The sequence below is a fragment of the Plutella xylostella genome, chromosome 21, assembly GCF_932276165.1.
Source record: "Plutella xylostella chromosome 21, ilPluXylo3.1, whole genome shotgun sequence".
NCBI lineage: Eukaryota > Metazoa > Arthropoda > Insecta > Lepidoptera > Plutellidae > Plutella > Plutella xylostella.
Genome location: NC_064001.1, coordinates 650,732 through 664,613, shown reverse-complemented (window position 1 = coordinate 664,613; position 13,882 = coordinate 650,732). Strand labels below are relative to the sequence as shown.

At 37.9% G+C, this 13,882-nt stretch overlaps 2 protein-coding genes across 2 annotated transcripts; one reads left to right on the top strand and one right to left on the bottom strand.

Annotated features, from left to right (window-relative positions):
- The first annotated feature begins 686 nt into the window (after positions 1–686).
- Positions 687–9,146, top strand: LOC125490186. Its single transcript, XM_048628643.1, has 6 exons — positions 687–1,320; positions 7,872–8,063; positions 8,151–8,243; positions 8,336–8,416; positions 8,532–8,607; positions 9,010–9,146. Exons 1-6 carry the CDS (start codon positions 1,126–1,128, stop codon positions 9,144–9,146), a joined length of 774 nt encoding a protein of 257 aa, XP_048484600.1. The 5' UTR covers positions 687–1,125.
- Positions 9,147–9,415: 269 nt separating this feature from the next.
- Positions 9,416–11,490, bottom strand: LOC119690651 (putative nuclease HARBI1). The gene is made up of 6 exons (XM_048628749.1): positions 11,136–11,490; positions 10,814–11,010; positions 10,601–10,733; positions 10,383–10,524; positions 10,100–10,247; positions 9,416–9,962 (listed from the first exon to the last, which is right to left on the bottom strand). The coding sequence occupies exons 1-6, from the start codon at positions 11,349–11,351 to the stop codon at positions 9,719–9,721; spliced, it is 1,080 nt and encodes a 359-aa protein (XP_048484706.1). The 5' UTR covers positions 11,352–11,490; the 3' UTR covers positions 9,416–9,718.
- Between the last annotated feature and the right edge of the window lie 2,392 nt (positions 11,491–13,882).

Here is a 13,882-nt window from a genome sequence, read left to right as displayed (position 1 = left end):
TGGGGCTCAGCATGCAAAACATACCTGAAACAAATACAAATAGCACAAAATAAAATCATAAAAGTCCTATTTCACTACGATTATTTAGAATCAACCTCAAAAATCTACAAGGAACCTAAGCTTATGCACATTAATCAAATATTTACATTTAAAACATGTGTATTAATATATAAAATCTTAAACTTAACCTTAAAAAAACGACAACATAAGTATAACACAAGAAGTGCAAACTTGTTAACCCTAATCAAAACCCGAACAAACTACGGGACAAAAAGTCTGGTCTTTCAGGGAGCGCAGATGTACAATAAACTACCCAAAATAATTAAAGAATCCAAGTCTTTACCTATTTTCAAGAAGCTATTGAAACAACATAATTAAAACAATAATTAAATAGTAATAGAAAAAATAGTAATAACATATTAATACGATATACCTACCTACTTAATTTACAAGGAACAAACAAGGAAAATAATACTACTCATATGGGTAAATAATAATAACAAAAACAACATAAATAATAAAAATAAAAAAACATGAACAATACGTATTTTTAATCATCTTCATCATCATAATCAGTCAAATAAAAATTATCTCGTATCCCAACATATACTATCCTAAAATGTGCCATAAAAAATAACTACACGGAGCAGGAGGGCTACTCTCTAACACGTTCCGTCGTTAAATACGAAAAACGAAAACCGTACGTTAATGACGGCATATCGGTACTCTGTAGCAACTTCGGCCGCGCTACGTTCTTCGAAAATCATAGACAAATCATAGAGGTACTACGTGAATGAACGAAATAGTGAAATGAATGAATGTATTGGTTGGGCTTTCAAGTTGCTTATCGGTAAATTACCGGTTTTATTAAAACATTGCATATTATCATTTTTACGTAAAATTAAAATGCGCTGTTTGTTTTTATGTACATTAAACTGATTTATTTAAATAATTTTTCATGCAGAGACGTTTAAATTACAAATTTTTGATAAAATCAAAATATTTCTACTCTACTTTTTTCACTATGGTAGTCTGTGACTTTCTGTCAAAGAGGCTCATAAAAAAATCAAACACAAAACAAAGTTAAGTTGAAGTTGAACGCGCCAAAGTTAATTTCTTTCTACCATGGCTGGGTCTGGGAACTGCAGCACAGAGCAGATTCAAGAGCTCTTGGAGTTTTTATTTGAGCACCAAGACCTCGCGCGCGGTCGTATGAGGAGCGTAGATGGGAGAGCGCGAAGCAATCGCCTGTGGCAGGAAATCGCCCAAAAGCTGAATGCTTTGGGGGGCTGCGCGAAAACAGTCTCGCAGTGGATGAAGGTAAGAAGTTTCTAACTGTTAATCTAATGCATATATTTATTTTCGTTAACGAAATGTACCCAACCATTATAGACGCATTTTTCCTGAAATAAAAATGAAATATTATGTATCTAGCCTATCTGAAACCTAGTTAAACATTGTGAGATATGGCGTTTCGACTTTCTCCGTGTTCGGCATCATAAGGGTCACAGTGACAGTTAAATAAAGTCCATTTTTCTCTCCACCTTTAATTTGCAAGGTGCGGGTGCCTATATAAATAGAGTGAGTCGCCCGCGCGCCTCAGTTGTAATATCACCATGCAGAAATGACTAGGTTTCAGATAGGCTAGATACATAATGATGTCGATTCTGAAGGCAGAAATTCTAATTTTAACCCTGTCAAACTAAAAAATTTGCTAGCATAAAATGACATTTACGTAAACAATTATAGAGTCGAATTTTAAACAAAGAAATTAAGGTTTTGACAGCACTAAATTTAGAATTTCTGCCTTCTGAATCGACATCAATATGTCATTTTTATTTCAGGAAAAATGCGTCTATTATGTAGTCTGAGCCTATCTGAAACCTAGTTAAACATTGTGAGATGTGTTTATTATCGCATGGTGGAGAGAAAACCAACTGTGACCCATAAGCTACTGATGAGTATATCAGTAGATAAATATTTGAATCTATAAATTTATAATGCATAGATTTCTAGGTAATAGATATACTAAAAAGAAAGGTATAAGTATACGTAAGACTTAAGTACTTCCTTATTATTCCTGACTTGTCAGAAAGTTATGGAAGGTATGTACCTATACATATAGGTAGGTATTTATACATATGGATACACACAGTGCCTCTTCGAAAGCAATACTTATAAGTAATTATTGATCAAAATCTTGTTATTGTCAAGGCAATATTTTTAACATACACTAGCCGAATGGATGGAACCAGTGAAATACTTTGCAACAATATTTAAAAGCTGTAAAATGTAGAATATCGATCCAGGCCGCTGGGGCTCAGGTCAGCACATGCTGACTAGGGTATGTAATTCTGGACTGACCTCAGAAATGCAGCAGCCGACCCTGGAGCCTCGAGGACCTGCTCAGTCAGCCCTGTACGACGACACGGCCTGCAACACCTGGCGCGGCATCTAGTCCTTGGAACGAGGAGTGGTGCTTGAAGGGAAGATAATTTTACTAAATATCTCAGCCTCATCAGCTACTGGAAAAGATTAGATGAAGGCTGTGACACTGGCGGATAACTAAGTATTCAGTTTTTCAAAACATGATGCAGGTCACTATATTCATATTCTAGATTGACAAGTAACACACAGTCTAATTTTGTATTCTAACTAACTCGGCGGTTAACGAGTTCCTGTGCAGTCCTACTAGGAAGGAAAGTTATTTTATAAGCCTTTGCACCGATTTTGTGGGCTACTATCATTCTGTATCATCATGTGTGAATATTATGAGCTCTGGCAGCATTCCTTGGTAGATGACATCAATTAATAAAGATTGATTAACACAACAATAACAATTGTAATAGTTGATAAATGAAACCCGGCTAACATGTCTTAGCTGGGTAAATGATCAGTCATGCCACCAGGATAAGTAAAATGTTCAGTACTTCATATGAAAAACATTAACAAGGTCACCTTTAGGTATGTTCGTCAACACTAAGGGCAGGTCTCGGCCAAAACCTTAAGGCTTCGCCTTGTTGCAACTTCAAAGGTACGTAGGTAGGTACCTAACTTACATTGTTGTAGGTTCGATTTAAGTCAACCTAGATAAAACAAAATAAAATAGCTCGATTAAATAAAGATGGTACGTAAAGATGTTAGTTGTACCTGATCAGCCAACATAGACTCTCTAATCTGTAGAAGCAACAATCATGGTGGCGGGAACATGGACAGTTGGACGAGCCACCTCGAGCCTGACTTATCAATCAGAACTGACAGTTCGCCAACAGCAGATAGCTTGCGGCTATCTATAGGTAAACTTAGGTAGTTAGCTATACCCAAGAAAAAGTCCTTGGACATCGATATGACAGTGGAACGGCGAATAACTGTGACACTCTTTAAAACAAAAAGGCTTGTTGTTGTCCAGCTAAGGAAGGTTACCTACTTCAGCGACCTGGTATTGCATTCTGAAAGAACTGCAAAGAGTTAATATTATGACTAATAATTATTACTTATTTAGAAAGTTTTCAGCAAACTCTAATAAATCAAGCAGCTACCATGTCACCGCTGCCCGGTTATAACTCTGTACTAGCTTAGTAGATATATATACCAGTTTTAGCCTTCAGCTAGAGGCCAGAGAGCTCCTAAATGAGATGCGAGTACGAGCATGACACCAGTAATTTTTTACTTGGTAACTAGTTACGTAACTAACTGAAAGATCCATAAAACAGTTGAGGATTACTCAAAATGGAATTGTGAAAACGGCACGTCTGCATCTTAACCAGTCAGTCTAAGTAGTTTCAGCAGATACAGTGTTGAAAAATAGTTATGAAACGTTTGCGCCAGAATCGAATTAAAAATACATTTTCATTAGAGAAGCCGTTTAGGCATGAATAGGTACTTTCACCCTTTGGATTGTGCTCCAAATGATGACCTTCGAAATTCATAGAAATTTAATGACGACTGCCATTGTTTATTATCTAGCCCCGTACGTTGAGTAGGGCTGCGGCTACACGTGATGTGATACACAGTACACAGTAGGTATATGCATGTTCCCAGAATAGTGGAAGTTATAATTTTACCAAAAGGTAGTCGTCTCGTGCAAGAGCACCGTTACTCGATTTATTCGATACACAACTAGTAGACAGCTGCTGCGTAGGAGGTTCACGCATTTTTCAACAAAGAGCTCGGATACACACTCACAATCCACTGGGACATAAGGAAGACAGCTAATATGGTGCCACTCAGAAACCGCGATGACACTCCGATCATGATCACCCGACAGTAGGATCATAATAAATTCGGTAACTTGTGAAGCGGTATGGTATAGCAACAGCGACTTTCACGAAATCAGGAATTAGCTCAGTGCTTTCAGGTTGAACACTCGCCGGTGGGATTCACTTTGCTCACAGCCGAGAAAAGAAAAGACTCAAAGCTGGAATCTGCCGATGTGTCATGACACTTAAGATAGTGTCTGGGGGGTCACTTTATATGACGAAAAACGAACTTTCAGTGCACTGCGGCGCGAGCCGCTCTATCTGTTTGTATGTATTAAACGTGCCGATTGCACAGCTCTCGTTCGTTCGTTTCTCATCAGTATAGAGTAACGCTCCTGTACTTACCGTGCGTCACCATTCCCATGAGCAGTCCAATGATCTTAAGGCAGTTTAGAACAAAAGCTGCATTAGACAGTTTCTTCAGCAGACATCGAAATAAAAAAAAATAAAAAAAAATTGATTGCACAACTATCCCCAGGAGCAGTCTACAGGTCACTTTGGGCAGTTCAGAAGAAAGCTGCTTTAATAGAATACCCTACCTCAGCGGAGGCATCAAATTGAAGTGCTATAACACTTTTAGAAGCGGTGCACGTTACCCGATTTGTCGTCATCCATGCCGATGCGGCTACGGCGACTGCAGGTGGTTACTCAGGCTTCCTTGGTGTGCCCTTGTATGGCTAACATGACCAACCTTGGCAGTAAACGTTCGTCTGCATATGCCAAAATCACTGATGAATAGCGCACGTTACTCGATACCTTCTAAATAAGTCACTCATAATGATGGCTGATGATTATGATGACCGTGCTAGCAATAGTGCAGGCGGTTCCGCTGAGCATAAAATCTCTTCCCAGACAGGGGGCGTTTGGATCTGGCAACCAGAGCAAGAGTGCCAGGTGTGCGCAGCGATGCAGGTGGGACAACACAGCCGCCAGGGCAGGAGTGCATGGCTGGGTCTATGCAGCGATGCAGGTAGCACAAACCGGTGGCCAGGGCCAGGACCGGGTGTACGCTGCGATGCAGGTGGCACAAAACGGTGGCCAGGGCCAGGACCGGGTGTACAGCCGCCAGGGCAGGAGTGCATGGCTGGGTCTATGCAGCGATGCAGGTACCACAAACCGGTGGCCAGGGCCAGGACCGGGTGTACGCTGCGATGCAGGTGGCACGAGACGGCGGCCAGCGCAGGAGCACAGGGCCGGGTGTATGCTGCGATGCAGGTGGCACGAACCGGTGGCCAGGGCAGGAGCGCAGGGCCGGGTGTACACTGCGATGCAGGTGCCACCCCAACTAACATCGTAGCGTTAAAAAAACTCTCATATAACTTGTATAATGGTTCCATTCGAAAATTAAAGTGTTAAGACATAGCTGTATAAGAGTGTAGGAGAGTGCTCTAACTCACTTATAACCACGAAAGAGGCCCACGATTTTGAGAGTAAAGGCTTTAGAACGTCTGTAAAACGGTGTCATTGAAGTGTTTAAGTTATAGAAAGCCTGTAGTACGGTGTCATTGAAGTGCTAAAGTTACTATTGAAGAGCGTTTAATCACTCTCAGCTAGAACTTTTACCGGTATAGTTGTGGTTGTAGAATGGTTATTTGACTCCCTGACTCTTATTTGTTTGGTTAAAAAGGGTTAAGTGAGTATGTTACCGTTTTTCAAATACACTTTTACCATACAAGTTGTATGTCTTTGAAAATAATAGTGTCAACAGCAATCATACGCGACAGTATTAGAGTGACAGTATTGATTAATACTAAATAACAGTAAATATAATATATTAACTTGACTTAACATGTTTTGTGAATTGAAAATAATATGCCATTGCAATTTTACTGTAATGTATACTATATTTCCCACCTCAGTTTTAATGCGCTCCGAATTTATTAAGGATTTCAAATGAAACATAAGTAAATATAAAATAGACGACTCAATTTTGTATTTTTTTGTATCCTTACTGTATGTCCATTAGTTTCATAAATCGATTGGCATGACTGGAATGACAAAATTCACATAAATAAGTAAGTATTTTAAAGCAAAATATTGTTAATCCCAGCAATTTATAGGTTAGGTCGCCAATGCAAATGGCGAACTTACATTTAAGACATATAGACTCACCTAAGTCATCTATTACACTTTTTGAAATAGAACACCCTTAGCCAAGGGTATTATGCACTCTTAGCCGATCCGCACAGTCTTGCTTAACACCGTTACTTTTACAGTCTACTTGCCAAACGCAATAAGCGTAAGTTAAGTTAACCTTAAAGATTAAAACTGCATTGTTGAGTTTTTCAACACTGTAAGAATCTTGTCTTACTGCACTCTTGACAAAATCTCTTTTATAACCAATTCCTGCAGCCTAAAGTCAATATGACACCTAAAGATTTATATGAGTATTAAAGGAAACCACTTAACAACCATGAGTGTTAACAAGTGTCAGTGAGCACTCTTGTATAGCTTTAGGTTCTAGAAACAGTTTAAACCTATAACATCTTAATTATAATTGCTTTGACTAATACCATTTTAACACTTAAACCTGCTGTTAACACTAATTTAATTTTGTAACTCATCTTTATCGCTTTATGTTAGAACTGAGATAATTATAACACAGTTATACAGGTTTAAGTTATAAAAATAGTTGTAACTGTGGGTAAAATGTTTGTTGGGACAAGACGGCGGCCAGCGCAGGAGCACAGGGCCGGGTGCAGGTTACACGAAACTTCAATTTCACCGAATCGGCCTGCCTACCCTCAGCGGGTAGGTACAGGCGGATCACATTACTCGCCGCACATGCCACAATGTCCCAACATACTGAAACTCGGAGCCACGTGCTTCCTGTAAAAAATCCTATGACGGTCCTGGAAAGCTCCTGTTTGTAAAGCCTTACATAAGCTATAATCAAGTGCATTATTGTAATAGCAAAGTTTTTATCAACTGTTTTCTAAAAATATTAGAAATTGAGGGTAGAAAAATATATTTTTATTATTTTTTCCTGTATAAAATTAACATATGCTTTACTTAAAGCGGTCATTAATGTAAGTATCTAGCTCAAGCGCCACTAGTAGGACCGGAATATGTGATCAATCATCACCACGACTATTGAATCGGACCCTACTGCGTGGGATAAAAACCCCAAGCGCCGGAGCATTATGACCAGTGGCTGAGCTTTTAAAAGCAGTAAATAATAGCATTTTACTCACGGCTTATCAACTCAAACCTTCGTTGCGAAATCCTCAGCAATGGCTGCCTGCGCAGCAGCCGGCAGGCCCCGCGCCGCCTGGTCCGCATCACGCTACAGCTCCCGGCAGCGAGGACTCCGCAAATTCAATATTATATTTTTCCCCGTCGGAGCGAAGCCGTCGAGAACCGTGGCTACATTGAGCCATTTTGCCGAAGTGTTCACTTCAAAAATCAAAAACCAACTGAGGCGCGCGGGCGACTCACTCTATTTATATAGGCACCCGCACCTTGCAAATTAAAGGTGGAGAGAAAAATGGACTTTATTTAACTGTCACTGTGACCCTTATGATGCCGAACACGGAGAAAGTCGAAACGCCATATCTCACAATGTTTAACTAGGTTTCAGATAGGCTCAGACTACATAATAACTTTTTTTAGGTGTGGGCCGATAGAAAATACCTGGCCAAAAAGGCCGCTGCGGCAGTGAGAGTGCAGCATTCAGGCACAGGAGGTGGCCCGTCTACTGCTCCTCAACTGGCGCAATGGGAGCTGAAAGTGCTGGAGATAATGGGGGAAGGATTTGGTGGCCCCATATCTACCGCGAGGGTCCCAGCTTTCCCAACACCTGAGGTAAGTTATCACATGCTGTGTGTTTGTATGTATTGAAATGAATACTTGAATAAATTCATTTTATATATAACTATATATTTTCTACAGCTGAACACTCCGGCAATAGTTAACTCAGTTAACTCGGCTTCTGGTAGCTCATCTCAGGACCACCGCCCGCCCACAGCCAGCATCATTTCAGAGGTATGAATTCAAGCATTGTTTACTAAATGATAATGTGCTTTGAATGCTATGTAAGTACTTATGTGTTATAAAACTGAAAATATCTTTTTTAGCTGTACACTGCACCAGCTTTAAATTCGGCCACTGCCGGCTCCTCGGACCTCCACCCACCCACTGCCATTATCATTTCAGAGGTATGAATTCAAGGGTCATTTACTACTAAACGGTCACATTAACTAGAGGCATGGTGTTGAACAATAATGTCCAATGCTTTGTATGTTTTATAAAAATTGTTTTTTTTTTTTATAGAATAACACAACTGAAAATGACAATGCTGCCAGCACTCCTTACACACGTCCCACTGCAAGGCGGAGGTTAATACAAAGTAAGATATACAAACAATAACTTTTTATTATATCTTAAATATATAAAACATATAATATTTGTGTTAGTTGCACCATTTATAATTGAAGATCGGCTGGACCGATGTTTGTTATCTCTTATTTGGTGGGTTCTTTTCTGCTTTGAATAGCAGAATGAGTAGTAAAATAGTAAGTTATAGAATAACAATAAATTAATCATAGTAATCTATCTTTAATAGCAGCAGTAGGTGTTTTAATAGTAGGTGCAGCAATGCACCTCTGCCTACCCCGCAAGGGAGTACATTAGTACAAGGTGTGAGTGCATGTTTTTTTTTTTTTTTTTTTTTTTTATCTTTAATATCTATATACAATACATGTCAGCTAGAGCAACATAAAACATTTTTAAAATATAAATTTTATTTCAGCAAGACCTAGCAGGGAACAGTCATTCAGGGTGCGGATGCAGGATCTTGAAGAACAGAAGGTCAAGGAGCTGACAAATATCAGAGAATCATTGCAAGAACTGGTTTCAATAGCAAAAAATTTGTTTGAAAAACCTTGATTTGGTATTGAAATTAGTTCATGCAATGATTCTGTCATTTTTTATTTTATTATTATTACTATTATATCTTTATTGCATCAAAAATAGATGTGTTAGATAGTTTTATAGAAAAATGATTATTTATATGTTGAATTGTTAGTAAAAAAATGTTCCTATAAGTACTAAGTGTTAGTTTATAAGTAATTTTATCAGTGTTTAAGCAATAAGTAACAATATTTGACTGAAACCAAAAAATAAAAATCTCTTATTTAGAAAACTGTTTTATTCTTTATAAATAAGTGTGTTAGCATGAATAGATGTATCCACACAAAGTAAGTATCTTAGGATCGGTAAAACCATATTTTTATGGATATTATAGAAACACATTCATACAAGAAACAATGAAAATTAACAAAATATAGGTAGGTAAAGATAAAATACTGTTTATTGCACACAAACAGAAACAGTTTCACAAACATAGAAAAGAAATAGTACAATCAGCGGCCGTATTACTAAAAGTAATCTCTTCTACAACCTCACAATAAGGATTGTTTTGTCTTATATAAGTATATCCATACAAAGCCGGGGGCATATTACGCCTCTAATAAATTTATTAGTACTCTGCGTACTCTTCTTCCTTCCTCCAATGCCCGTCCTTGTGGAATTGCAGCTTGCTGGGGAATGGGCAGGGCGTTCTCAGCTGCGAGGTCCTCCTCTGCTAATTCAGGATGGTCGAGCCGAGCATGTATGCACATGTTGTGCAATACACTGCATGCAATTGCAATTTTGCCAGCGGTCTCAAGAGTGTAATGTAATTCTCTGGCGGCTAATAAGCATCTGAAAAAAAATTTAATTGGTAAGTATTATAATAATGAGACATGTTGTGTAGGTAAGTTTTAAATGAAGATTGAAGCTTTAATGTTTCATATTTATGAATAAATGCAATTGGATTAAGTATGCTTAATAGGTACTACCTCCATCTCCCTTTTAGTATTCCAAATGTGCGCTCTACAGTGGAACGGGCACGTTTCTGGATTATATTGTAGCGCCCTTCAGGTGAGTCGTCTACTGCATGGTCCACTGGAGTCATCATGTATGACCGGAGAGGATACCCTGAGTCACCTGTAGAACATGTTATGAAATTATTAATACATTATTATTTTGGGTTACCAACATACATAATACATGCATCACCTCGCTTTGGGCTTTGAGATAGTTTAGGTTGAGAATGGATAAATTTATATTTGGAACATTTACCCAGTAGGTATGTAGTCTCTCCCTGTATTGAGAGTTCTTCCATGTGAGCTTTTATCTCATGTTGTGCCCATATGAATGCATCATGGGTAGCTCCTCCATATGATGCATCAATACTCAATATAAGGCAATCAGAGTCGCAAATCTAAAAAAAAAAATGTATTCTTTAGAGAGTCGTCACTTGGGTAATGGTCATGAATTTTTTGAATTAAAATACGTACCACTTGGCAGTTAATGGAATGCCAATGTTTCCTATTAAAGCACCGCTCTTCATGCTCAGCGGGCCTTATTATTTTAATGTGGGTGCAGTCTATGCAGCCACATACCCCCGGTATCCCATATCTATCGGAAAATCTGAAATATAAATCTATTAAATAGATTGTTTTATGCAATAATTGTAGGTCTAAGTAACTGTAAATCAAATTTTGTCTTACTTTTGTTTGATGACATTCCTTTCTTCCCTATTTTGTGGGAAGCGAATGTACTTCCTCAAAATCTCAGCTCGATTCAAGGCATCCGTGACCTCATGGATGCACCTAGACACAGTTTGCTGTGCCATGGGTACATCGCTGTTGAGGCCTACGGCACCTTGATAACTACCCCTTGCATAGAAGTTTAATACTACCAAAATCTGAAATAAATCCGGAAATTATGTTAAGTCAGTTATGTTTTATCATTGTCTGATATTTACGTTATTTATCGTCTGATTTTTATGGTTAAAGGTAATATGAAAATAAGATACTTGTTGAGTTTTACCTTCATTATGGGATCAATACCCCGGTGTCGTATCCTTGGAGGAAGAAACGGCACAATCTCTTCACACAGCGTTTGGAACAATTCCCGACTCAGACGGTAGTTATTTACGAATTCAGAGTCGGGAATTGTGTGCAAGCGGAAGTTTCTTCTTAGGGCCTCTCGCCTTTTCCTTCTCTCGTCCCGAAGAATTTCTTGCATCAGCAAATACCTAGCCATTCTTTATGTTATTTTCAGCAATTACAGCGAAACGAATATTTCAACGTTACCTCTTGTGTAGACGTGAAATTTGAAGTAAAACTGACAGTAAATGAGCTGTCAAACTCAATATTACGTTTTTGACATTGCAGTTCGGAGTACCATTTTGTATAGAAAATCGAAACTTCGTTCGTGCGTAAAACTGTCCCTACAGAGTGCGAAATGGCCCGAACGTTGAACGTTATTTCGATTTTCGCGTTACCGAGTAGGCCCCCAGATCACAAATATACTTCACGAACTTAGCCAGCAGTCGGATCTCTGCTTACTTAATAATAGCCCTTAAGACCAAGTATTTAACGAGTAAGTAGTTTTAAAACAAACTACCCACAACCATTGGCCTATTATAACAACTTTTAAAATTCTACCTTTTTATATTATTGTATACTAACATATGTATATAAGTACTTATACTACTAGTTTTAGCTTAACTATAAGTAGTACCTAGGTATCTACTTACCAAAATTTGCGGCTTCATTACTTTGAATAGATTATTACGATGTTTTAATTATCTGAAGTTGCATTGTATATCGGCATGATTCCGTCAGCCTGTGGGGAATCCATTGGTCGTGTTTTTTAGTAATAAGTATAATTTACTACAGTCAAACTATAAAGTCCTGATATCAAAGAGTGCGATTTTGCTAAGACTTTTTATGATCATCAGTTATTTACTTACTTTTACATACATTTTAAAAATAAAATATGGATTGATTATGGATTTTAACAGATAGTCCTTTAATAAATACCTTTAACAGATCGATTAAATACGATCTTAAACGATTAGTTAGGATCCACTTCCGTTTTCAGACTTTGTAGTTGGACTGTAAGTAACAATAAGTATTTAGAATTTTAAGTTCTCATTTCGAGTGAATGTTTTTTATAATGTTCTTATGAAAAATAAAGTACCTTAAACCTTAAACCTTATTTTAATTTGCGTAATATAAAAAAATTCGTAAAAATCATACTAATTTATAGTAAGATCACATTGCAAAGTAAAGTAATAATAAAACTCCCAAAGTGTCACAGTGAAGTAAGCGTCAAATAATCCGGAATTATACAGGGTGTTCCGGCAGGTGGCGCCGAGTGCCGCCTGATGAATGGGCGAGGACGTGCCACCCTGTAGAATTACAGACCTCCTTTAAGGTGACGAGCGCTATTCTGGAACGTTTCATTACATAATGATATGGAAATAAAAATAGTTATGGCCCTTTTTTATTTTCATTGCATTATATAGGCCGCATATGTATTTTACAATTTGTCACATACCTATACTTAGTAATAATAAAGTTATAATTAAGTACTTACACTGTTTTTATCTACAAAACCATAGTAAGTACCTATATTGATACAAAACAACAACCTGTATTGAAATTAACAATATCTCAGGTAGACTTTACAAAGCATTACAGAATCGTCCCTTTAACCCCCGCTGTCTAAAATATGGCCAAAACGGAAATCCAGCATCTTAGTTCCTCATTATTGTCCCCCGAAGTGGTGTCAACTTTGAACAATAATAAGTCTTAATTCAAGTCACGAGAGGTCATCGTTTTCAATGAAAAGGATTGTAGAGAAGGGACAAATTAAAATGGACGTTAAGTAATTCAATGTTTAGATCGAACTCGCCCAACTGTGACAAATGGTTTAATTTGGTTTCAAAGAATAGGGCTTCGGGCCCACATTAATTTAGTCCATCAAACCAACCGTTCGATTTGAAGATCCCGTTTTAATTGGCATTTTCCACGTGTTTTGAATGCAAAATTAATTTTAAACTATGGGTATATTTTTAAATATACTTATTCATTCATAAATACATTTAAGAAAAAGCGCATATGGTCCTATCACTCCGCTGAACGCTTTTAAAAGACCTATCATAATTATATTATGTATGTAGTAGTTCGATGCGGAAGGCCGAGAGATAAGTAGTAACTCTCAGAGATAATGGTTGCATTTCATTCATGCTTTAATCGTTTCCACATAATTATAGATTACTAGCTGTTCCCGCGAGCTTCGGTTCGCCTCAAAAAGTTTTCCCGTGGGAATTCCTTGATAAAAAGTAGCCTATGTTCTTTCTCAGGGTCTAGACCAAAATGTATACCAAATTTCATTCAAATCCGTTCAGTAGTTTTGGCGTGAAACTCGTGAAAGAGTAACAGACAGACAGACAAAGTTACTTTCGCATTATTTTATAATATTAGTTAGGATTAGGATTACAATCGTACATACACAAACCTTCCTTCTTTTCAATGTCAGTACTTATGATAACAATGATAATTATAATGTATTCCGCACCTAGCCGCAAAACATTTGGACGGCCGAGTAATGTCCGCAATGGCTTCCGGAGTGAAGCTGAGTGCTGAATAATTGAGCCCACAAGTTCAATACAACAGAGTTCAATATTAATGTCCCTCGCCTCAAGTTTCTCCTGGCTTGTTATGGATAATTGTATCTGTGTGAAATGAAAGAAATGGTAGTTGTCCGGCCTTTGAAGGATCACA

What these genes read in the sequence shown, in the direction of transcription:
- LOC125490186 (XM_048628643.1), top strand. Translation starts at nt 1,126, where the DNA reads ATGGCTGGGTCTGGGAACTGCAGCACAGAGCAGATTCAAGAGCTCTTG. An exon ending in CAGTCTCGCAGTGGATGAAG is followed by an intron (nt 1,321 to 7,871) that starts GTAAGAAGTTTC and finishes AACTTTTTTTAG; the next exon opens with GTGTGGGCCGATAGAAAATA. An exon ending in AAGGCGGAGGTTAATACAAA is followed by an intron (nt 8,608 to 9,009) that starts GTAAGATATACA and finishes ATTTTATTTCAG; the next exon opens with CAAGACCTAGCAGGGAACAG.
- LOC119690651 (XM_048628749.1), bottom strand. Translation starts at nt 11,351, where the DNA reads ATGGCTAGGTATTTGCTGATGCAAGAAATTCTTCGGGACGAGAGAAGG. An exon ending in ATTCCATTAACTGCCAAGTG is followed by an intron (nt 10,525 to 10,600) that starts GTACGTATTTTA and finishes TTTTTTTTTTAG; the next exon opens with ATTTGCGACTCTGATTGCCT. An exon ending in ATACTAAAAGGGAGATGGAG is followed by an intron (nt 9,963 to 10,099) that starts GTAGTACCTATT and finishes ATTTTTTTTCAG; the next exon opens with ATGCTTATTAGCCGCCAGAG.